General features: G+C 36.6%; 2 protein-coding genes across 2 annotated transcripts; one reads left to right on the top strand and one right to left on the bottom strand.

Annotated features, from left to right (window-relative positions):
- Positions 1-461: 461 nt before the first annotated feature.
- LOC104222027 (serine/threonine-protein kinase BSK1-like) lies at positions 462-19,265 on the top strand. Its single transcript, XM_070153346.1, has 9 exons — positions 462-859; positions 1,404-1,539; positions 2,183-2,316; positions 2,484-2,589; positions 4,151-4,236; positions 17,026-17,214; positions 17,656-17,820; positions 17,904-18,017; positions 18,823-19,265. Exons 1-9 carry the CDS (start codon positions 539-541, stop codon positions 19,075-19,077), a joined length of 1,506 nt encoding a protein of 501 aa, XP_070009447.1. The 5' UTR covers positions 462-538; the 3' UTR covers positions 19,078-19,265.
- Positions 19,213-22,873, bottom strand: LOC104219041 (ATP-dependent zinc metalloprotease FTSH, chloroplastic). The gene is made up of 5 exons (XM_009769680.2): positions 21,291-22,873; positions 20,203-20,449; positions 19,929-20,112; positions 19,642-19,813; positions 19,213-19,540 (listed from the first exon to the last, which is right to left on the bottom strand). The coding sequence occupies exons 1-5, from the start codon at positions 22,596-22,598 to the stop codon at positions 19,319-19,321; spliced, it is 2,133 nt and encodes a 710-aa protein (XP_009767982.1). The 5' UTR covers positions 22,599-22,873; the 3' UTR covers positions 19,213-19,318.
- Positions 22,874-23,812: the final 939 nt, after the last annotated feature.

The raw sequence follows: 23,812 nt of genomic DNA on the forward strand, positions 1-23,812 counted from the left end.
GCAAGTAGTTAGTAACTATTGGAATATTTACATGTGTTAATCTTTTTCCTTCCAAGACAAGATTAGCATTCTTCCATAAAAATATTACAGCATTTTACTCAATTTGATTGGAATAACTATAAGAGAATATTTAACATCTCAGCCCCAAAAACTACAAAAGCAAAATCATGAAATAAGTTATACTATTCTTTTCGTCTCATTTTATATGATGCAATTTAACTGCATACAAAATTTATTAAAAATTGCAATTTTATAATTTAAAATAAATTATATATATTTATGTAATTATAAATTATCTAATTAGATAAAACAAAAAGATTATTATTAAATTATTTTTTAAATAATTTTTTTTTCTTTTTAGGACAAGATTTAAAAAGAAATTGCAATTTGGAATATTTACATGTGTTAATCTTTTTCCTTCCCAAGACAAAATTAGTATTCTTACAATAATAGTCCCATTTGGTCATATGCCTTTCAACTGAAAGTCAGTCTTTAAAGGAAATTACAGACTTCGTTCGTGTTGTGTGTAAAAGCTCCAATGGGGTGTTGGCACTCTTCTTTGAGCTCCAAAGACCCTACCTCCGACCACCGCCATGTTCACACCCACAAACCTCCTCGTTTCTCTAACGGCACTACCGCCGCAGCTGCCGCCGTGTCTGACGGCGGCGTACCTGCCTTCTCTGAGTTTTCATTAGCTGAGCTGAAAACAGCTACTAATAACTTCAGCTCCGAATTTATAGTTTCTGAAAGCGGCGAAAAGGCGCCGAATGTGGTTTATAAAGGTCGTCTACAGAATCGCCGGTGGATCGCTGTTAAGAAATTTACTAAATTAGCCTGGCCTGATCCTAAACAATTCGCGGTATTTTATGCCCTCTACTTCTGATTTAATTTTTACTGTTTCCTATTAAATTATGTTTGATATGGCGAAAAATGTGTTTTTAGACATTGTTTTGCTTGATAATTTCAATATTCCAATGTTTGATTACCTTTATTCGGGAAAGAGTGTTTTTTAAAGTTTCCCCTCCAAGTGGAAAAAATGGACTTCTTTTGGTATGAAAAAAAAATTGTTTTTGTAGACATTGTTTTGCTTGATAAAATCATATTCCAATGTTTGATTAATTTGAATCGTGGAAAAATGTGTTTTTAAAGGAGAGATGTTTTTTTTTCCCCGAAAAATGACTTCTTGAAGAATTACTGGTATGCAAAATAAAAATGTTTTGAAAATTATTTGCATAGTTTGGCTACCTTGAATTGAATAAAGGTAATAACTTGGTTATGAAAAATGAGTTTGTTATAGCATTTTTCACAAAAGTTTTCTTGTTTAACAGATGCGCTCATATTTTCCCCCTTCTTTTGAGACTTTCTAATGGGGTTTGTGTTTTTTGTTTGATGGTGTGTTGTAGGATGAAGCTTGGGGTGTTGGGAAGTTGAGACATAGAAGGGTCGCCAATTTGATAGGTTACTGCTGCGATGGTGATGAGAGACTGCTTGTAGCTGAATATATGCCCAACGATACACTTGCAAAACATCTGTTTCACTGTATGTTTATCTTGTTGCAAAGTTGTTAATTTTTTCACTTCTGTATTTATGCTGAGATTGGAACTTCAATGCTGATGCTCTTCTTTCATAGATAAGAGAAACCACAAGATTATTTGATTGCTCACTGTTGGAAAGATAACAAGTTAACAGTTACTGCATCTGTTTAATAAGTGTTTGCAAAATATTGACTTGATTTTGTGGTTTATACCGACTAATGTCTTGGCTATTTTTCTCCTTAATAGCATTTAACTTATTAAAGGAACAAAAGGGTTGTTTGGCATGTTATCACAAAGAGATGCTTGTTAGATTTTCTTAACCACCAAAGCCTATTAACAAACCTATATACGATTAACTAGTAGGACAGATTTCCTTTAGGATTGAAAATAGGAAAGAGGTATTCGGAGAGCTTCAGATTTGTGCTAATATGTGTGTGTTTAGCTCTCTTAGCACACGTTTATGCTGTATGTTTTGCTTGCTTGAGTTGTTGTTACACCATCTTTTATAACTTGAATTAAACTTCTAGCTTTTGCATGCTTTGTATGGCTTGATGGTCTGTCCTGAATTTACATAATTTGTCCCTCATTTATCTGATAAAGTATCTTAGAACTTATGGCTTCAGAGTTGCTTGTTTGCTTCTATGTAGGGGAAAATCAAACGCTTGAATGGGCCATGCGTTTAAGAGTGGCTTTATATATTGCTGAGGCATTGAATTATTGTAGCAGTGAAGGTCGACCATTATACCATGATTTGAACGCATATAGGGTTCTCTTCGATGAGGTGTTCTGCTGGACCTCTTCTTTTTTGTGCTTGAAATTTTTTATTCACTCCCTAGGGTGATAGCTATCCCATTTCATCCACCTTCCTTTTTTTCCCCTGGACAATTTAGTTTAGTGGGACTTTATGGGTTATTTGTGCAATGTTAACTTGGTAAAATGTTTGGACAGAATGGCGATCCCTGTCTTTCTTGTTTTGGGCTGATGAAAAATAGCAGGGATGGTAAAAGTTACAGTACAAACCTTGCTTATACACCTCCTGAGTACTTAAGAAATGGTAAGCTTTCCATTCTTTTTTTTCCTTGCATTTGTTGCCAGTTTTATAATTTTTTCCCTTAACCATTACTTCCATGTGTACAATAACGATGTTAGATTTCGTGATAGTTGGGTCTTGGACCAAACTAACTGATAGGTAATATGATTTATCAATGTTGGCTGGTGGGATTTTGAAAAAGAAAACCACTACACGTGTTTATATGAAAAAGCATGGAGTACTTTTGTTCTCGGCTCATGAATGAATGAACATAAACCAAGATAAACGTCTTAAGTCCTTGATGGCCAGAATTAATCTTTGCTCCAGCGGCATATGAAATATCTCCAGATTATTTCAAATCCATAGCATAGAAGAAATTGAAGCCGTTATGCACCCAAGGTGTGGCTTTGTGGTCAGTGAAGTCGGTTGAGAACCCAGCGAAGGCAAAAACAGTAGGTGATTTCTTTCCATCTGTCCAAGCCTTGATATGTAGAGTTATCTGGTACCTGTGCTCGTGCGAGGTAGCAGGTATCCCATAAAATTAGTCGAGGTACACACAAGCTAATTGGAATGCCATTGTTATTTTATAAAAAAAGAACTTGAAGCCGCAACTTCCTTTAAGATCCGTATTCTGCTCATTATTTGTTGAGAAAGCGCCTAGATCTGCCACCTTCTGATCTTGCATATGAAACTCCCCGTGGGAAGCGAGCCTAATATTTAAATCCTGAAGACTGATTTACAAATGGAACTGAGTTGTCACGGCTCTTGAATAGATCAAGCAAAAGTAGAATGGAGATCTTTAAAAAGAAATGCTCAATGACACTGCAAGTAAAATAAAAAAAAAATAACATGAAGAAAATATTAGCCAGTGCCTTTGTCATTCATGTAATTTGGTATAGTTAGCATAAATAAGACGCCTCAACTGAACTGCATGCCACATTTGCTGATGGCTACTTATTTAGATGTTCAACTAAAATGAGATGGAAATGCTGTAACGTAAGTAAGGATCTCTCTCTTTAATCCCAAGGAAAAAGCAACAGTGAATAAATTTTCAATTGATTTTCTGTGATGTTTGCAACTCTATCAATCGAATGTACGGGGAATTTTCCTTTAACTCTTTGACGGACATTGCCAAATGAACAGTTTATTTCTTATGGCAAGAACCTTGCTTGATAATCTGGAAGTATCTGGCATCATTAGCTGGAAGTTGATATTGGGGAGGGCTATGGTATCGTTTTCGTACCGTTCTAACTAAGGCAATGTGCTATCACTATCCGAGTGCCTAGAATTTTGTCACCGTTGAAAGTATGATCCTTAATTTTTGTGTACTTATCCTACCATCCTGTGTGCTTATCTTCTTTTGTTAGATGTTGGATGGGTTTTGAGAGGGGGAAGGGGAGGGGGAGGAGAAGATGCTGAACTTATCTGGACGTAATCCTTTCAACTAAAAAATATTGCAAGAGATTGTTACGGGCTTGCATGAGAGATTTTGTTGATATCTCCGTGTTCTATATACTATCATTTCAGTATCTAAGTGCTATTAGGAGATGGAAAGTTTTTGTTAAAACTGTCATTTCTTTTGCAGGGAGAGTTACTCCAGAAAGTGTTGTTTTCAGTTTTGGGACAGTCCTCTTGGACCTCCTAAGTGGAAAGCATATCCCTCCTGGTCATGTAAGTTTCTAAATTCCTTTCACGTTTGATGAGTAAGTTAAATACATTCCCTGTAATGTTATGTCGGTGGTCCTACCGCATGACCCATTTAGACTTCTCTAGTTCTCTTTTATGAAAGAAAAGAAAACTTGTTAGAGAGAAGATTGTTGTTTGAGGGCTTTTGTGGGACCTTGAGGTTCAAATATCAGAGAAGTATTTGGGCTAAGACCACAGATGGGTACTGATTTCGAGAATGAAAGATTATGGGAAGAAAGAGGCATAGGGCTGTTTGGTACCTGTGAACAGTGAAGTGAATAATACACTGGGAACTCAACCGGAATTGCCTAGGAACAACTGCCTGAGGTGATGCTTCATGAACACTCAAGAAACAACAAAAGGCCTCAAAAACTTCAACGTGAAGTCTTTCACCAACATTAAACTGAAATGTTATATGGTTACTTGCGAGCTACCAGCTTCGGGACCCAGTGGGATTACGCAAAATGGGTAAATATCTAATAAGTTAGCTAAGGAGTTATCAGGGAAAATTCACTTCAGATTGAGTTAGCCAAACCAAAATTTCCAAAATGACTTTGACTCTAGTACCTGGTAGCAATAACAACAACAACAACATACCCAATATTATCCCACATCGTGGGGTCTGGGGAGGGTAGTTTGTACGCAGATCTTACCTGAAGGTAGAGAGACTGTTTCCAATAGACCCTCGGCTCAAGAAAACATAAGCACCACATTAATTAAAAGATAGACAATGAGGGACAACACCAAAAGGCCATGTAAAAGCAGCATAAAAACAACACGATAATAAAATGATCAAAATGAAAGAAAATGACGGGTAGTCATAGAAACCTACTACCATCGCGTTGTGCGTACTAATCCTACTGGTATGAACAATCTACCACGTACCCTACTATAATCCTTGACCTCCACACCTCCCTATCAAGGGTTATGTCCTAGTACCCGGCAGCAATATAAAATCAAAATTGTAACTTAAAGTGAACCTAACTAAAACATTCTTTACGGTTTTCCTGAATAGAAAGAAGGATCTTTTATTTCCCTCTCTTGTCAATAATTCCAGGCTGCCAAGAAACTTTCCAGGCCCCTCTTCTTCTAGCCACCATTGCTAGGCATACTCCCTAATCAACTTATGCATCCAAAGTGTAGTGCAAAAATCTATCCCAGCTCTCTCATGTACTCAGTAATGGACAAAATGCACAAATTACAGCGGCTAGAAGAATCATAAGCTGCATGGAATTGTCAAAAGGATCAATGAGGATTGGGGGAATGACGTCAGTGCTGCTCAATGCCCTTATTGTTCTCCAGTAGAATGTTCAGGAGGAAAGGCGCAGGAATGCATACACCAACTAAGCCTAAATCCCAATCAGCAATATATATCCTCTATCTACTCCGCTCTGCTTGAACCTGTTCTTTTTTTAAAAATAGTTTTTTCACCACACCAATTACTGATGTAACATGTGCCTTGGAGAGCACGTTCCAAAACATTCTTTATCTTCCTCTTCAATTTGTTTAGTTTTGTGTTGGAATCAACTTAGCAGAATATCTTTACTCTTATCTGGGTGCGCCGGTGCGGTATCATCATGAAGTAAGCTGGTATTTATGATATTATTCCATTTTAGGGAAGTATATCAGATCATTTTGAATACCTAGTGTAGCACAATCAATGTGAGCGCACCTTTCCCATCCTTGGTGGGTAGGTTTATCCAACATCTGTGCTTGTGTGCTATAGCAACTAGTCCTGTGGATTAGTTGTGGTATGCTCAAGTTGACACGGACACTGGTAACTTTTGTTTTTCAAAAGTGGAGGAAGAAAAAGTTAAGTAATACCAAGTAACATTCTTCTTTCTACCACTTCACTTGAATAGGAATGGTCTTTCGGTTGCAGAAACCATCTCTGCTTTTTGGATTGTTGGAGATAATCAAATTGTCTATATTATGGAAACATGGTGATATATATATATATATATATATCGAACTATTATACCAAGTCATTGATGTATCTTTTCCTTTTTCATTTTTGTGGCCTGTTCCCCAAAATAATAAGCTAACTTTAGAATATACATTGGCCTTGTGTCTCATTAAAAATATTACCGATCTTTGTGACAGGCCTTTTGATCTGACTTGGCTTTCTTACTTTTATATTGATCAATGAAAAGGGTCTATATGGTGAGTGGAATTTCATGTCTCCCTAGTTACCTTCACCTTAACTTGCCCATTTCCATGCAAATGCTGTTACAATTAATCACGGGCAAGGCATGCAACTTTTACAAGTTTGGACAAATATTTATAGTGAGAAGGCCCAAAAGACCGTAGAGACCCCCCCCCCCTTCTTCCCAACCAAACCAACAAAATAATCATTTTGTTCTTTGGAGATTCTCAATTTTATTGGAGATCTATCATTATGGTCTTTGGTGCTCTAAAACATTTATTTGCTTCCATTCCCTTGGAACTTGGCTATCCATCGGGTGAAATTGGGATATTAGAGGTTTCATACTGAGTTCTGACTCCTTTTTTTGAGGTTAAGATTATTGAAACCTCATTTACATACTTACACCAATGTCTTCATATAAGGCTGTATTGTGGTCCGGGCCCGGGCCAAACGGGCCCGGGCTTTAGGCGGGCCGGGCTGAGGCGGTCCCGGGCCAAACGTTCCCAATGTGTGGAACCGGCCCACGGTGGTCCTAAGCCCACATGGTCCCGGGCTAAATGGGGCGGGCCCGCGGGCCTAAACGGGCCTAACGGGATTTTTCGTTCCGGGCTATTTTTTTTAATTTTATTTTATCTAAGGCACTTTCTTGTAAACTATATATGTATATACTAGTATAAATTGCTTATATATAGCTATATAAATATATATAGTATATATAGTATGTATAGTATGTATATATAATGGTGTATTATGTGTATATATAATTATATATTGCCTTATGTAATATATATATATATATATATATATATATATATATATATATATATATATATATATATTAGAGATATATATAGTGCCTTATATATGTGTGTGTGTATGTATGTATATATATATATATACACACACACACACATATATATATATATATATATACACACACATATATACATACACACACACATATATATATAGGCTATTTTTTTTAAGTTTTTTTTTTATCCAAGGCACTTTCTTGTAAACTATATATGTATATACTAGTATAAATTGCTTATATATAGCTATATAAATATATATATATATATAATATGTATATATAAGGGTGTATCCGATACATACTCTTATTGAGCCCATGTGTCGAGCGGTTCTAACTGTGAAAGAGGGCCCTTTAGACAACACAACTTCAGCGGGCTATAATGTCACAGCTGGCTAGACGGAGCCACTAAGGCAAAGCCAATAAGAGTAATACCAGAGTCGACTGTGCCACCATCTTGGAACCAAGCCAAGAAACTATATTAAAATTCTTTTATATTTTGAAAGAGTCTGGATTCTTCATAGTTAATATGCAAGAGAAGTTAGTTTTTCAACATAGATATGAATCCGTTTAGTCGGACATAGTCACGGCTGGGGAGAGAAACAAAATAATTAAATACTTATAAAAATTAAAATAAACAAATACCTTTAAGGCCGAGATGCAAGGCCCTGAAGATGGTGAACTGAACTTCGAAACTTTATTTACTTCAACTGATTTACAAAATGAAGAAGCTAAGAAGCTAAAAGTCTTTACAAGAGAGAGAGAGTTCTTAGAGAGAGGTTTTTTTTACAATGTTGTTCTTCAGATGAAGAGCTCCTCTATTTAAAGAAAGAATAAAAACATAAAGAATTTTTAAATAGTAAATTGGGTCCCACATCTGGGTCCCTATACAGTGTTTCTACTGTTGGGAATAGTGTATTTGAGTCCCTTATACAGTGTTTCTACTGTTGAGAACAGTGTATATACTGTTGTGTGGGGTCTTTGGCGGCTTTTAGTCAAAGTCCTCTTCTGTCTAAATCTTCCCTTTGTTGGAGGAAATTTTCCACCTTGTCCATGTTTTTGTCGGATAATATTACTTCCGGTTGTATTGGCTGGGAATCTTCTTCTGCGATATCATCGCCACTTGTTTCATTGTGCATTGATGTGTCTGACCTTTCAGTCTGGTTTATAGTTTGAAGTAGATTTTTTTTTACTTCTTCCAGATATTTATTTATTAATTGTGTCTTGTCTCCTTCTTGAACAGAGATTCTTCTAGCAATATGCCTGACTGAGCTGTCGTCAAATATTTTCTTCTGGGGAGTAGTCGAATATAATTGGATCTGTGCTGAAATGGAATCCAATAATTCTTGGTCATATAACAATTTTGTTTTGGGATCATTCTTCATCAACTTATCCCAAAAATTATTGTCGAAGACCCTGTATAAGCAAGGAATCTGTTCTTCAGTAAACCCCAATTCGGGGGTCCATTTGTGAATCCACGGAATAGAGAATTCAATGAAGAAGTATATCTGATCAATCTTTTCTAAATAACAGATATGATCTGTATGATATAAATCTGTTAAGAACGGAGAAATTTTTGTCCATTCTTTGTATAACTTAAGAAATGGCTCAGGCAAGATCTTTGTTGTGGGGCCGTGATGTGCCCACCAGTTCAGAAACCAATTAGGGATAGGTTCTGCAAATATCTTTGCACATATTTTAATAAACCAAGTGTGTTTATGTCTATCATTGTTGTAATATAATACTCTATCAAATGCCTGGATATAATCCCAGTAAGTAAAATTCATGGGTGATTTATTAAGGCTTATCTGCCTCTCTTTCATTGTGGATATCCTCCATTCTTCAACAGATATAATCTGCTTGATAATAATTTTTGAGAATTTATAAACGTTCTTTGTGTTATAACCGGAAAAGTGCTGGAATTCTGCACTACCTGTGCTGATGAGGATGGTCTCATAATAAGCGCGGGTTTTATATGATTCACCCGGGTAGTATAACCCATTAATTAGGTATCTCTGGAATATCTTCCGTGGTTCATCCTTTCGCTGAATCTCAGAGTTTTCTAGGAGAAATATTATTTCTTTCTTTGGTAATTTTTCGTAGGACTTGATATCATCGTTGTCCTCTTCTCTAGTGATTGAAGCAAATGTATTACTTTGCTTTTTGGCGGCCAAATATGCCTGTAGATGACCGTATAATGGATTATCTTCTGGAATATCATCCAGATGTATAGACGGACTTGATGAGGAATCTCCTTTATGAAATATTTTTGAGTTTATTAAACTCTTTTTTCCTGCTTGTATCACCGGAGAATTTGACGAGGATCCGTATGACGATCCTTGAGAATATGATCTGCTAGGGGAAGATCTTCCCCTACCTCTGCCTCTGGTGGCCCATGAAGGATCCATTCTGCATAAATAACAAGTCAATTTATTCTGAGAAGAGGTAATCCAACATGTTATCCCTAACAATTTCAGCATAATCATGAATAGAAAAATTATTTTCAATCAGGTTATCAACGATATCTCCAATTATCAATTCAATTATGTGACTTTGTAGATCTCGATTTAACCTAACCACATTAAGGATAGTAATTAATAATTCTTCATCTAGAAAAGTCGTATAGAAATTCATAATTAATCAAGGTATTCTCGGGATAAGAAATCCGGAAGGGAATTATCAATTCCTTTTTGTATTGAATTTCAAAGTCAAAAGGCGCCAGTTGAGCTTGCCATCTAGCAAATATTAATTTAGACGCATCATGTTTGAAATCTTTGTCAAACATATATTTAACAGATTGAGCATCAGTTTTTATTAAAAATTTTTGATTATATAAATCGTCTTGAAATTTTAAAACACATTTAACAATAGTTAACATTTCATGAGCCACAATAGCATATTTCTTCTGGGCTTCGGTCCATTTACCAGAGTGAAATCTTATCAGGTATTCACTCTTATTGTTGGGATTCACTTGTTTTAAAATCCCACCGTAGCCAACGTTGGACGCATCAGTCTCAATAATTTTTTGCCATGTAGGATTAGCAAGAGTTAAGCAAGGTAAAGACTTAAACACGCTGTTTAATACTTTTGACTAACGCAGTATGCTGGTCAGTCCAAGGCTGCTTATGATCCTTTTTCAGCCTGTCGTATAGAGGGGCTAGATCACTAGATAAACTTTTGTAGAAAGGAGATATATAATTCAAACTTCCCAAAAATCTTTGTAATTGAGTCCTGTCAGTAATAACATCAGGAAATTTTGAGGCAAAATCAATCGATCTTTGTATCGGGGTAATTTTTCCTTGGCAAATATTATGACCTAAAAATCGAACATTTGTTTGGAATAGACTCATTTTTGGTTTAGAAATTACTAAACCGTTTTGTATTACAATTTTCTTAAAAATATCAAGATGCTTAATATGCATCTCTAATGTTTTAGAAAATACTAATATGTCGTCAATATAAACGATGATAAAATCTAGATAAGGGTTAAAAATATCATTCATAATTTTCTGAAATTCAGAAGGGGCATTTTTTAAACCAAATGGCATGACATTCCATTCATATTGCCCAAATGGAACATTAAAAGCAGTTCTATAAGTATGCTCTTTAAAAATTTGAATTTGCCAATATTCAGATTTTAAATCGAATTTTGAAAATATATTGGCGTCATATAATCTAGATAGCAAGTCCCTTTTATTGGGGATAGGATATCTAATCCATTTTAGATGTTTATTCAACGGTTTGTAATTTATAACTAATCTAGGAATACCACGTTCCTTTTCTGCAGCATTATTAACATAAAAGGCAGAACATGACCAAGGAGATTTTGAGGGTTTTATCAAACCCTTTTGTAACAAGTTGTCAATCTCGTTTTTGCAGAATTCGACTAATTCAGCATTCATCTGGCAAGGTCGTGATTTAGTAGGGATATCATCCTCGGAGAAGTTTTCTTCGTAAGGAAGAGTTACAATATGCCTTTTTCGGTTCCAAAAGGCACTAGGGTGATCGGCGCAAACATCAACAACCATCTGTTCAGCAATCAATTTAATCTTTTGCTGAACCTTAGCAGATTGTAAAGTATCGAATATATTCATGCTCAATATTTCTAATTGTAAAGAATCAACATGCCTTTGTTTCATATTAATCAAGGCGTTAATATCTCTAGTTACGGGATCTGTAACAAAAGAATAACTTATCTCTTTATCTTGATAAGTAGCAGAAAAACCCTGTGCATCTATGTTATTAAAAGGGTAAATAGCATTAATAAAAGGGGTTCCAAGTATAATCGGAGGGTATAACTGGTTTTTTACCAAAAAGAAGAAATGAGGAATACAAACTCTATTTTGGCAAATACGAGTATTTGGTAATTTATACTCTATATCTAAAGCATGACCAGAAGCAGATTTTACCAAATGAGTGGTCTTTTGAAAATATTTAGTAGGAACAAGACCCTCTTGAATACAACTTACATCTGCTCCACTATCAATCATTGAAGAATGGGGATATCCACAATGAAAGAGAGGCAGATAAGCCTTAATAAATCACCCATGAATTTTACTTACTGGGATTATATCCAGACATTTGATAGAGTATTATATTACAACAATGATAGACATAAAAACACTTGGTTTATTAAAATATGTGCAAAGATATTTGCAGAACCTATCCCTAATTGGTTTCTGAACTGGTGGGCACATCACGGCCCCACAACAAAGATCTTGCTTGAGCCATTTCTTAAGTTATACAAAGAATGGACAAAAATTTCTCCGTTTTTAACAGATTTATATCATACAGATCATATCTGTTATTTAGAAAAGATTGATCAGATATACTTCTTCATCGAATTCTCTATTCCGTGGATTCACAAATGGACCCCCGAATTGGGGTTTACTGAAGAACAGATTCCTTGCTTATACAGGGTCTTCGACAATAATTTTTGGGATAAGTTGATGAAGAATGATCCCAAAACAAAATTGTTATATGACCAAGAATTATTGGATTCCATTTCAGCACAGATCCAATTATATTCGACTACTCCCCGGAAGAAAATATTTGACGACAGCTCAGTCAGGCATATTGCTAGAAGAATCTCTGTTCAAGAAGGAGATAAGACACAATTAATAAATAAATATCTGGAAGAAGTAAAAAGAAATCTACTTCAAACTATAAACCAGACTGAAAGGTCAGACACATCAATGCACAGTGAAACAAGTGGCGATGATATCGCAGAAGAAGATTCCCAGCCAATACAACCGGAAGTAATATTATCCGACAAAAACATGGACAAGGTGGAAAATTTCCTCCAACAAATGGAAGATTTAGACAGAAGAGGACTTTGACTAAAAGCCGCCAAAGACCCCACACAACAGTAGATACACTATTCTCAACAGTAGAAACACTGTATAAGGGACCCAAATACACTATTCCCAACAGTAGAAACACTGTATAGGGACCCAGATGTGGGACCCAATTTACTATTTAAAGATTCTTTATGTTTTTATTCTTTCTTTAAATAGAGGAGCTCTTCATCTGAAGAAGAACATTGTAAAAAAAAACCCTCTCTAAGAACTCTCTCTCTTGTAAAGACTTTTAGCTTCTTAGCTTCTTCATTTTGTAAATCAGTTGAAGTAAATAAAGTTTCGAAGTTCAGTTCACCATCCTCAGGGCCTTGCATCCCGGCCTTAAAGGTATTTGTTTATTTTAATTTTTATAAGTATTTAATTACTTTGTTTCTCTCCCCAGCCGTGACTATGTCCGGCTAAACGGATTCATATCTATGTTGAAAAACTAACTTCTCTTGCATATTAACTATGAAGAATCCAGACTCTTTCAAAATATAAAAGAATTTTAATATAGTTTCTTGGCTTGGTTCCAAGATGGTGGCACAATCGACTCTGGTATTACTCTTATTGGCTTTGCCTTAGTGGCTCCGTCTAGCCAGCTGTGACATTATAGTCCGCTGAAGTTGTGTTGTCAAAAGGGCCCTCTTTCACAGTTAGAACCGCTCGACACATGGGCTCAATAAGAGTATGTATCGGATCAGACAGGCCCCTTGCTTGGGTAAAAAGGACTTCCGTACAGCCATTAAAACTATAATAAAATCCTAGTATATTTCGAATTTACTGGTCGTGCGGTCTTCCGTCAACCTTTAAATGTACTAAAGCAGCTAGACCTGGATGGCCGTGCGGATTACCGCCAACCAATTAGATCCTGGCGTAAAATGGTATCAGAGCCTAGGAATTGTTTATAGTAAATATGTAATAGATATGAAATATTCAACATAGATATGAAGCTTTTGGAATGGATCTGGGAGAAACAAGTACTAAAAGTACTAGACTTGAAGAGGTAGATATACCTCAAAACCTTGATTTGTTAAATAAATGGACGATTCCTAAAGTTTCTATAAAAACCATTTATGATTATGGTTGGTTTGATAAACTTTCTTCAAAACAATTGATAAAAACGACTGAACAGTCTTTGGCATTAAATTCTTCTGAACAGACTATTCGTTTGTTAAACAAACACGATATTGACTTATACAAACATCATTATCATTACTTGCATATTGGTATGATTCAAATTGCGTTTAAATCTTTAACCCTTAAAGGGTTACCAGAGACCTTTTTGGCAGCTCTTAGAGATGCTAGAAATTTGAATTTAGACAGTCTCTGATGGGTTCGATTGAATCTACTGTGGCCTATGGTCCAGTATATTTTAATACTCAACCCAATCTGCAACTATCTCTTTCTTATGTTAATATTCTTGATGCCTTGACTTTAAATGTGAAAACGCATGGTTATAATTATGCGCCTGATTCTGAACTTATATGTCTGTCTTATAGGATTTATTTTAAATTATTATCTACTTTGAATCCTTGATGTAAGTTATACGATACATCAGATCAGACCATACTGGTAGAAACCAATTTTGCAAAGTCCAAGGTCACCACTAGGAGACCTATTAGGTGAGAAGAAATTAATTTCCCAACTACCTGGACTTTAAATTCGGTTATATCCCCAAGTCAGATTACTAACGACTTGTCAAATACTGAATTTTTGCATGTTACTCAAAATCCGGATGGTAGGATTTGTATTCAATTTGATGATAAGTCTACTATTTATAATAGACATTCGTTCTCTAATCATAGACTTCTACCTGCTATTCAACATATTTCTCCTGTTGAACCAGTCTACGGTCCAGCTCGCAATCGTGCAGCCTCTTTACACACTATTACTAGTAAAGTTAGTAATAAGCCTGTTGAAAGGGTTAAAGTTAACCCTCAAACAAATATTGTTCAGGACAATGATAATATTTCTGATAAGGATATTCCTTCTGTATCCGAGATGGATTTCGACCCCAATAGTACTTAATGATTCCACACCAAATTGATTTTAGCCCCGGTTCTCGGGCAGGAAAATATATTCAAAAGGAATTTTTTAGTGATAAATGGAGCCAGTTTAAAGCGTGGTTTTTCGATGCTTATAGCAAAGATGATTTGAATAGTATTTCTCAAGAATTTTATGAAACTTGTGCTTTGCATAATCAAATTATGTATTTTGTTCATTGGTTTATAGCAACTTATTTGCCTCTTTATATAAAGGTACTAGAAAGATCTTATAAAGATGGGAGTGGTAATATTACTAAAGCCATTTATCCTCCTCAGGCCCCCTTTATTTTACCTAATAATACTGGTATTACCTTCATTGCTTTTCAAAAATTTATTGATGATAACATTGCGGCTATTAGTATCGCAGAAATTAATCAATTAATTTCTCAAAACAATTATTTGGGTTTATATGTAAAAATTTTAGGAGAACATATCGGTTCTCTTGATAAAAAACTTGATGATTTGACTGTTTTAATAAAAGAAATGACTATTAAGAAAGGACCAACTGATGTTGCCTCCACTTCAGGAAGTAAAACAGTTGATCAAGCTATTCTTACTCATGTTCAAAGACCTCCTGAGATTCAGGATTTTAAATTTAAATCTCTTGATGACTTGGCACAACTCCTTGATAAAAAGCTTTCTGGTTTGAATGTTAGACCAATTGATTTATCTCAAAATTTTGCTGATAGAATTGAGACCGTTTCTGATTATAAAACTGAGACATGGTCAGAGTTTAATAAACTCAAAGGTTTAGTTAAACCCAATAGTAAGTATGCTGACAAGCCTAGGATGCAAACTTACTATTATCCCCGTCTTACTCCTCAAGTTGTGTTAATTGAGGAACGCGACTGGAATCAGACTAATACGTCTTATAGCGGTTTCGAAATTTATGAATGGAATCTTGATGGCTTAACTGATAGACAGTTAACTATTCTTGTACATAGAATGCTTATGTACTCAACTATCTGTAAGAGTGTTAAGAACACAGATAGAACTATTTGCAAAATGATTACTGCAGGTTTTACTGGCCAACTTCGTGGCTGGTGGGATAATTATTTATCCGTTGACGAAAAGGCTTTAGTTATTAATGCTACTGCCATATATATATATATATATATATATATATATATAGTATGTATATATAAGGGTGTATTATGTGTATATATAATTATATATTGCCTTATATATATATATAGTTTATATGTATTAGAGATATATATAGTGCCTTACAAGAAAGTGCCTTAGATAAAAAAAATTAAAAAAAAAAGCCTATATATATAGGCTATTTTTTATAATTTTTTTTTATCTAAGGCACTTTCTTGTAAACTATCGAAGGAGCATTATAACCATCCTTGAAAGAACCGGGTAGTGTTTTTGTTTGTCCTTCCACCATTCCAAAACATCGAAGGAGCCGTCGGGATTCTCTGATTCAAGTCTCTGCGACAAATAAACTTGAAGCTCATTTAGTTGTGAACTATCTCCAAAATTATCACCTTGAGAACCCCTGAACTCCGTCCAAGAACTAAGGGCTTTTAGGCCTGCATTTCTTTTAGATGCTTGCGAACTAGACGAAGTAGGAGTTGGAACATTTGGTCTAGCTTGGGGGCCAAATGGCTATTTTTTAAAGTACCAAACGGTTGAATTTTGATGGCCAACGGCTAGATTTTAAAAATCTGACCGTTGGTCATTTTAATTTTTTTTTTTAAAAAAATAGCCGTTGGGGCCCGGTTGAACCGGCCCAGGCCCACCTGCCGGTCCCGGGCTCACGGGCTATTTGGGTTGGACCGGCCCGCTACAGGCTTATGCACCACTAGAGATCGGGCCCGCTTGAACCGGCCCGTTTGGCCCGCGGTCCTGGGCCGGTCCCGGACCACAATACAGCCTTATCTTCATATTCAGATACTGAGTAGAAGTACACAATTTATTAATTATTAGCTGGAGCTAGTGTTGTCATAGTCTGCTGGGGGTTCTTGCAGTTGGATTACTGCATAAGTGGATAACTAAAACCGTTGTTATGTTTATAATAATTTAGGTTGCGCTGACTGGAATTCGCTAAAATCAAATTTACTCCAATGTGGGCTAGAGCCTGCCATTTTTATCATCTTCCAGTGCTGGACAAAAATTAAGCAGGACACTTGCACATTAGACCAGGAAGAATAGGAGATTGGAGCTGTATTAGATAAGCATGTTTCACCTTGGATTTTATCTACCTTCGCCTCATTCATCTGAAAAAAAGAGCGAATACATATAATATTAACTTAGTCGTATAATATATGCCTTTGCCTTTTCCCCGAAGAGGAGCAATTCCATTTTGGCACAGGTGTCTAATCAGTATTTACTCTTCTCTCTCTGTTTTCTAATCAAAAACATATCTTGTTTTTGACTTCAAATTTGAGATTTATGTGCTTATTTCATACCTTTACATGTTAGGCACTTGATATGATCCGGGGCAAAAACATTCTTCTGTTAATGGATTCACATTTGGAGGGAAATTTCTCAACAGAAGAGGCAACTGTGGTTCTTGATCTGGCTTCAAGATGCTTGCAGTACGAACCTAGGGAGCGACCAAATATCAAAGATCTCGTTACAACACTCAGTCCATTACAAAGTAAACCTGAAGTTAGTCCTCTCTCTTTACTTTCTTATTTAGAACAAATCTTTTGGTATTTTAAGAAAGAGGTTGTCTCAGTATTGTGATTTTGAATATTTGGCTTTGTTAAGAGTCATGCTGCCCTCTGACCTATGCACCATCGTTTACCAGCTAATTTACTTTTTGGTTCTCAGTGTGTTCACTAACTTCTCCTGCCTTCTCATTTGGAAAACCATGTTGAAAATAAAGAAGCTTATATTGCTGCTAAACTTGCTATTTTGGGTTTCAGCTAGCAGAATTTCCAAAACTTATGGATATGGTCTTGTTTTCCTCGTTTCTCCTCAACCTCGAGATAGTCTTATCTTCTTGTCTCTTTTGCATATATGCACATATGTTATTTTTCGTATGAATAGCAACTGTGGCAAATAGCATTACTGAAGGTTGAAAGTGTTCCCGACATCTGCTTTCAGGTTGCATCTCATGTGATGCTCGGAATTCCTAAGAATGAGGAAGCTCCTCCAACCCCACTGCACCCCCTTTCTGCCATGGGCGATGCTTGTTCAAGAATGGATCTCACAGCCATCCATCAAATTTTGGTGATGATACACTACAAAGATGACGAAGGAACAAATGAGGTAATTTTTCTGACAAGTATGTGACTTGAGAACTGTTTTTACTGTTCACTCTTTAAATTGATGAGGTGAACCAACTGATGTAGTTATCTTTCCAAGAATGGACCCAACAAATGAGGGATATGTTAGAGGCGAGAAAGCGTGGGGACTTGGCATTTCGGGACAAGGAATTCAAGACGGCCATAGATTGTTATTCTCAGGTACATCTTTCTCAACAAAAGTTACCAAATTTGGGGTCGGAATGGAAGGTGGCATGCTTTCATTTGCATCCTCCAATTTTTAATGTATCCGAATTTTGGAAAAAAAAAAAATCGATGCGTCAATTCTATTGACAATGCTCTCTTTACTCAACCATTCGACTGGAGAGACTTGGGCTTTTATCTCACATTTAAGTGACTTCTGCGCGCCTCATCCTGTATGGTACATGGTGTTCCATTCAGGGGGGGTGGGAATGGTGGGTATTGTGCGTCTTTCTCCGAAGTTTGAAAACCTTAGATGCTTCAAACCGCTACCAGTGTCAATGCTCTCTTTAGTCAACCATTCAACTGGAGGAGCTTCTGTCTGGGGCTTTTTATTTCACATTTGAGTGACAACTGTGCGCTTAATCCTATAAGGCACATAGTGTTGTTAATCAAGGTGGTAACTTGTTGTTAGGCGTGGTCATGTTACTCTGTGTAGCCCACTTGTCTACGCAATGAATGGACTCCATGTGCTGCTGATAATCTAGCATAACAGAAACCAACTTTTAGGGAAAAAATTAGTGTGCTGCTTATTTAGAGGGACAAATTTCTCACGCGTTTGATAGTTTACACCCTAAGCTTTTCCAGTGTGGTTCATTGAGCAATAGCTCATGTCTTCTACTCTTATTGAGTCATGTAAGATTTAGCTCAGTTTTTATTCAATGGTGGTATCCTGCTTAGCTTTTTTAAATTTGGATAGCATGAACCAACTAAAGAATGCTTCAGATTAAGGATATATGCTTGTATCTTCTTGTCTTTATTGCAGTTCATAGATGTCGGAACAATGGTATCGCCAACTGTTTATGCTCGGAGAAGCCTTTGCTATCTTATGTGTGATCAACCTGATGCGGCCCTTAGAGATGCAATGCAAGCACAATGTGTCTACCCAGAATGGTCCACAGCATTTTACATGCAGGCAGTTGCCCTTTCCAAGTTAGACATGCACAAAGATGCAGCTGATATGTTGAGTGAGGCTGCAACTCTAGAAGAAAAAAGGCAGCGAGGTGGAAGAGGATCTTGATACTGCCAAATCTGTATCATCCTTTTGTAGCCCTGGTTCAATCAATTGTTTGCGATTTCGCAATATTAACCAAGCTCCTGTATCATTTGGTTTGAGACCCTCAGGATTAATTTACTGACTTGGTAGATTCTCATGTCAGTTTGTTCACTATAATTCGTGAAAATAATTAAAATAATTTCCAATGTGTACATTTGTATGTATAATATTTTTTACAACTTAGCACTGAAGATACATTGATGACTTATGAAATATATAGCTCGGCCTTGCCATCGATGAAAAGGCTCATGAACTCTTCACCATCAACAGTTTCTTTCTCTATCAGCAGCTGAGCAAGTTTGTGTAGGATGTCAATGTGAGTTGTGATTATTTGCGTTGCCCTCGCGTATGCTTTATCCACCAATTCCCTTACTTCAGCATCAACAATGTCGGCTGTAGCCATGGAATAGTCTTTCTGGGTTGACATCTTTTATGTAACAAATGCAAATAAAAGGCATGGTTAGTTAACAACACTCTTTAGTGCACTGAAACAATTTATGACAGATAAGTTTGCAAGAAAATGAGTACCTGCTGGCCCAAGAAAGGATTCCCTCCACCTCCACCAATGGCAACTTGGCCAATCTTTTTGCTGAACCCAAGCCTCTCAACCATCTGTCTTGCCACTCGTGAAACTTGCATGAAATCATTAGATGCCCCAGTTGTTACATTATCCTGCCCAAAAATGACCTCCTCAGCAACTCTGCAAAAGCAAACAGAGTCAGGAAGTAAGAATAGATAGACAGATAAAAAGAATACTACAAAGGGAAAAGAAACTTTCATATATGAGATTCTTAAGCATGCTATTATAAACTGACCTTCCACCAAGTGCAACTGCCATCTGATTCTCCAGGTAGCTCCTGCTGTAGAGGCCAGACTCAAGTCTCTCTTCACTTGGGGCAAAGAAGGTAAGACCACCAGCTTGGCCACGAGGAATAATAGAGATTTTGGCAACAGGATCATACTCCGGCATGAGTGCACCAACCAAAGCATGGCCAGCCTCTGTAATCCAAATGTACACATGTTATTTAGAATGACTGTTGTATAAATAGTTCACGAGAAAGGGTCGATTGACAGGTAGTGCTTTTATACCATGGTAAGCAACCAGCTTCTTCTTCTCATCTGAGACAACGGCGTTTTTCTTTTCTGGTCCGGCAATTATTCGTTCCAGAGCATCAGATATCTCATCTTTGCTTATTTCCTTAAGATCACGCCTAGCTGCCAGGATGGCTGCTTCATTCATCAAGTTTTGCAAATCTGCACCAGTAAAACCTGGTGTTCTCCTAGCAATCTTGTCAAAGTCTACATCCTTTGCAAGGGCCTTTCCTCTAGAGTGGACCTGTCAAGAAAGGGGTTATCAGTTGGTAAGACAAAGAATAGGCAGGAAATATACATGAATTTGCAAAAGGAAAGGGTCCAAATTTGCCATGTACTGTCCGAAATTGCTCAATTTTGCCCTCCGTTATACTTTTGGTCCACTTATACTCTTGTTGTTAGCAAATCATCTCATATTTGCCCTTGCCATTAACGGAGCTCCAATGTGAAATGGATAAACTCCACATGTCCAAATTCTTCGAGAAAAAAAGTCCAAATTTACTTCTCTACTTTTGACAATGGTTTAAAATTATCCTCAAGTTGGAGCTCTGCTAGGAGTCAATGGAAAAAATGGAACTCTCCACATGGTGGGCCTAGTATTAGACCAATTCTTTAGCGGAGCGCAAATTTGCTCAATTTCGGGTAGTACAACAGCAAATTTGATACTTTACCCTTTTGTAAAATCGGGGTATAGACAGTAATATTTCCTGCTAGTGACTTCTACAATCAAATCTTTTTTATTATTTTTCAAAAATGATGTGCATTTTCTATTTCAAAATCATACAGTATTCTATTGCAACACTATAACTCTTTGTTCTTTTATTAGTTTTCCTAACAATAAACCTGTAAGTACAGAACAAGATGGTTAGTTGCTCTTTTCCGCAGATGTTAAAACAGCATGGAAAAAGGTGAGCCACACATATACACCATCAAATGCATGTAGAATGTAGTTAGTCCACATTGCCCAAATAGAATTGCAGAATATCTGGACAAACATTTATATCCATATTGTCATTATACTAGGTGAGATTCAAGTTACAGACTACAAAGAGTAAACAATACAGAAGTGCTGGAAGTTCACTAACCTGAAGAATCTTGACTCTACCAGCAACATCAGGTCTGTCAACAGTCACTTGGCGATCAAACCTCCCGGGCCTCAACAGGGCAGAATCAAGAACATCTGGTCTATTTGTTGCAGCCAAAACTATAACTCCAGAATTTCCAGAGAACCCATCCATTTCTGTCAAGAGCTGATTAATAGTCTGCTCTCTCTCATCATTTCCACCTCCAAGCCCTGCCCCTCTTTGCCTTCCAACAGCATCAATCTCATCAATAAACACAATACAAGGCGCTTTCGACTTCGCCTTCTCAAACAAATCCCTTACTCTAGAAGCTCCCACACCCACAAACAACTCAACAAACTCTGATGCTGCACATGAGAAAAATGGCACACCTGCCTCACCAGCTACTGCTCTAGCCAAAAGGGTCTTACCAGTACCAGGTGGTCCCACCAAAAGACACCCTTTTGGTATCTTAGCACCTAAAGCAGTATACTTATCAGGATTTTTCAAGAAATCAACAACTTCTTGCAACTCCAACTTGGCCTGATCAGCACCAGCAACATCAGCAAATGTCACTCCAGTTTCAGGCACTTCTTGAAACTTTGACTTCGACCGGCCAAAATCCATCGGCCCGCCAAGTCCACCTGGGCCACCGGGCCCGCCCTGAGCCCGGCGGAACAGGAAAAACAAACCAGCAAAAGCAAGTAAGGGAAATAACAAATTCCCAATAACACTAAACAAACCATTACCACCTTCACCTTCAGAAACAGATATATCAACACCATTCATAGCTAAGATATCAATCAAATCAGGATCATTAGGCACAATTACATTGGCTCTACGGCCATCTACTGCAGTAAGCTGTAAAACACTTCCATCTTTACTAAATCTAACCCTTTCAACTTTACCCTTTTTTACTGCATTCAAGAACTCACTGTACCTCCACTGAGAACCATCTGGAATGTCAGAAGTTGACTGAGCTTGTGGTTTTGGGGCATTCAAGATTAGATTTTGCGAAAAAGAAGATGGATTTAAAGGGTTGGGTTTAGGTGTTTCAGCTTGAACCACTGAAGGGGGTGGAGCTGTTGGTGTAGTGTTGTCGAGAGCAAAGGCTTGTGGCGTTATTGAAGAGAAAAGGAGAGCAGCTAAAGCAGCTTCAGAAGGAAAATTCTTTACTTTATCTGAATTGGGTTTTTTGTTAAGAATTGATTGTGGGACTGGAAAAAACTTTCTTTTGGGGTATAAATGAGATATCTTTGTGGTTTTGGGGGTAGGAGGAGAAACAAAGATTTGGGATCCAAAGAAGTTGGAAGAGAGAAGAGAATTGGCCATAATTGGTTGTGGGAAAAAAGCTTTGTTTAGGTTTGAGTTATATATGGGGTTAAGATATTGTGAGAATTTCTTTTACTGAAGGAATTGGGGTTGAAAGAACACAATGATAGTGTAGAAATAGTTTAGATTGATGGAGGTTTTTGAGTTGATTTTTGGTTCTAGTAGTTTGAATCTTGAATAGAAGCCATATATTTGGTTGTTGTTTGGATTGCTTTACGTGTTCTGAATGTTATCCAGTCGCTGGTTTGATTTTTATGACTTGTAATTGAGAAAAATGGAAGGCGCGGAGCCCGCAGACAAGACAAAGACAAAGGCCGAAGTGTACTCGAATTAGCTACTCTCACTTTCATATTTTAGGAGACAGAATCTGAGGGGACACGTAGTAGTTCAACATAGGTAATAGTCCCCCGTTTAATAGTCTCTCGTTTCTACGAGTCTATTTTCTTTTTGGTCCGTTCCAAAAAGAATGACCCTTTTTTAAATTTAAAAATAATTTAGCTTAAATTTATAATTCTACCTTTAATGAAAAACTTTTATAACCCTACAAATACTCTAGGCCCTTTTTTAACTTATTTAGGACCACAAATTCCAAAGTAAAATTACCAGCTATGTCCATTTATAGGTAGCTTATTACAAAAATTGGTCAATTCATAAAATATTACTCCCTCCGTTTCAATTTATGTGAACCCATTTGACTGGGCACGAAGTTTAAGAAAAGAGAGAAGACTTTTGATCTTGTGGTGTAAAATGAGACACATATATTTTGTGTGGCTATAAATCATTGTGTAAAGGTAAATTGTTTCCAAATAAGGAAAGTGGTCATTCTTTTTGGCACGGACTAAAAAGGAAATAGGTTCACATAAATTGAGACGGAGGGAGTACTAATATTAGCCGAATTAGCCAATTAGCTATTTGTAGATAAAAAATATCAAATTTTTGCTTTGTTTTGAGTGAGTGTTATTAGAATAGATTGGGCACAACTTAAGGAGCTTGAATCTCAGTTTTGGGATGATTTGGTGAAGTTTTGAGGTGGTTTGAATTGAAAATTCGGTAAAAACTGAACATGAAAAAAATGATATGTGTATCACACTGTGTATTATTTATGTATCACATATGTATCATATTTGTATCTATTGTGTATCAAATGTATATCCATGTATACCTGTGTGTGAGATACATGCGTGATACATGTGTCGCAGAAGACTTTTTTGAAC

This window comes from Nicotiana sylvestris, chromosome 8 (assembly GCF_000393655.2).
Source record: "Nicotiana sylvestris chromosome 8, ASM39365v2, whole genome shotgun sequence".
Lineage (NCBI taxonomy): Eukaryota > Viridiplantae > Streptophyta > Magnoliopsida > Solanales > Solanaceae > Nicotiana > Nicotiana sylvestris.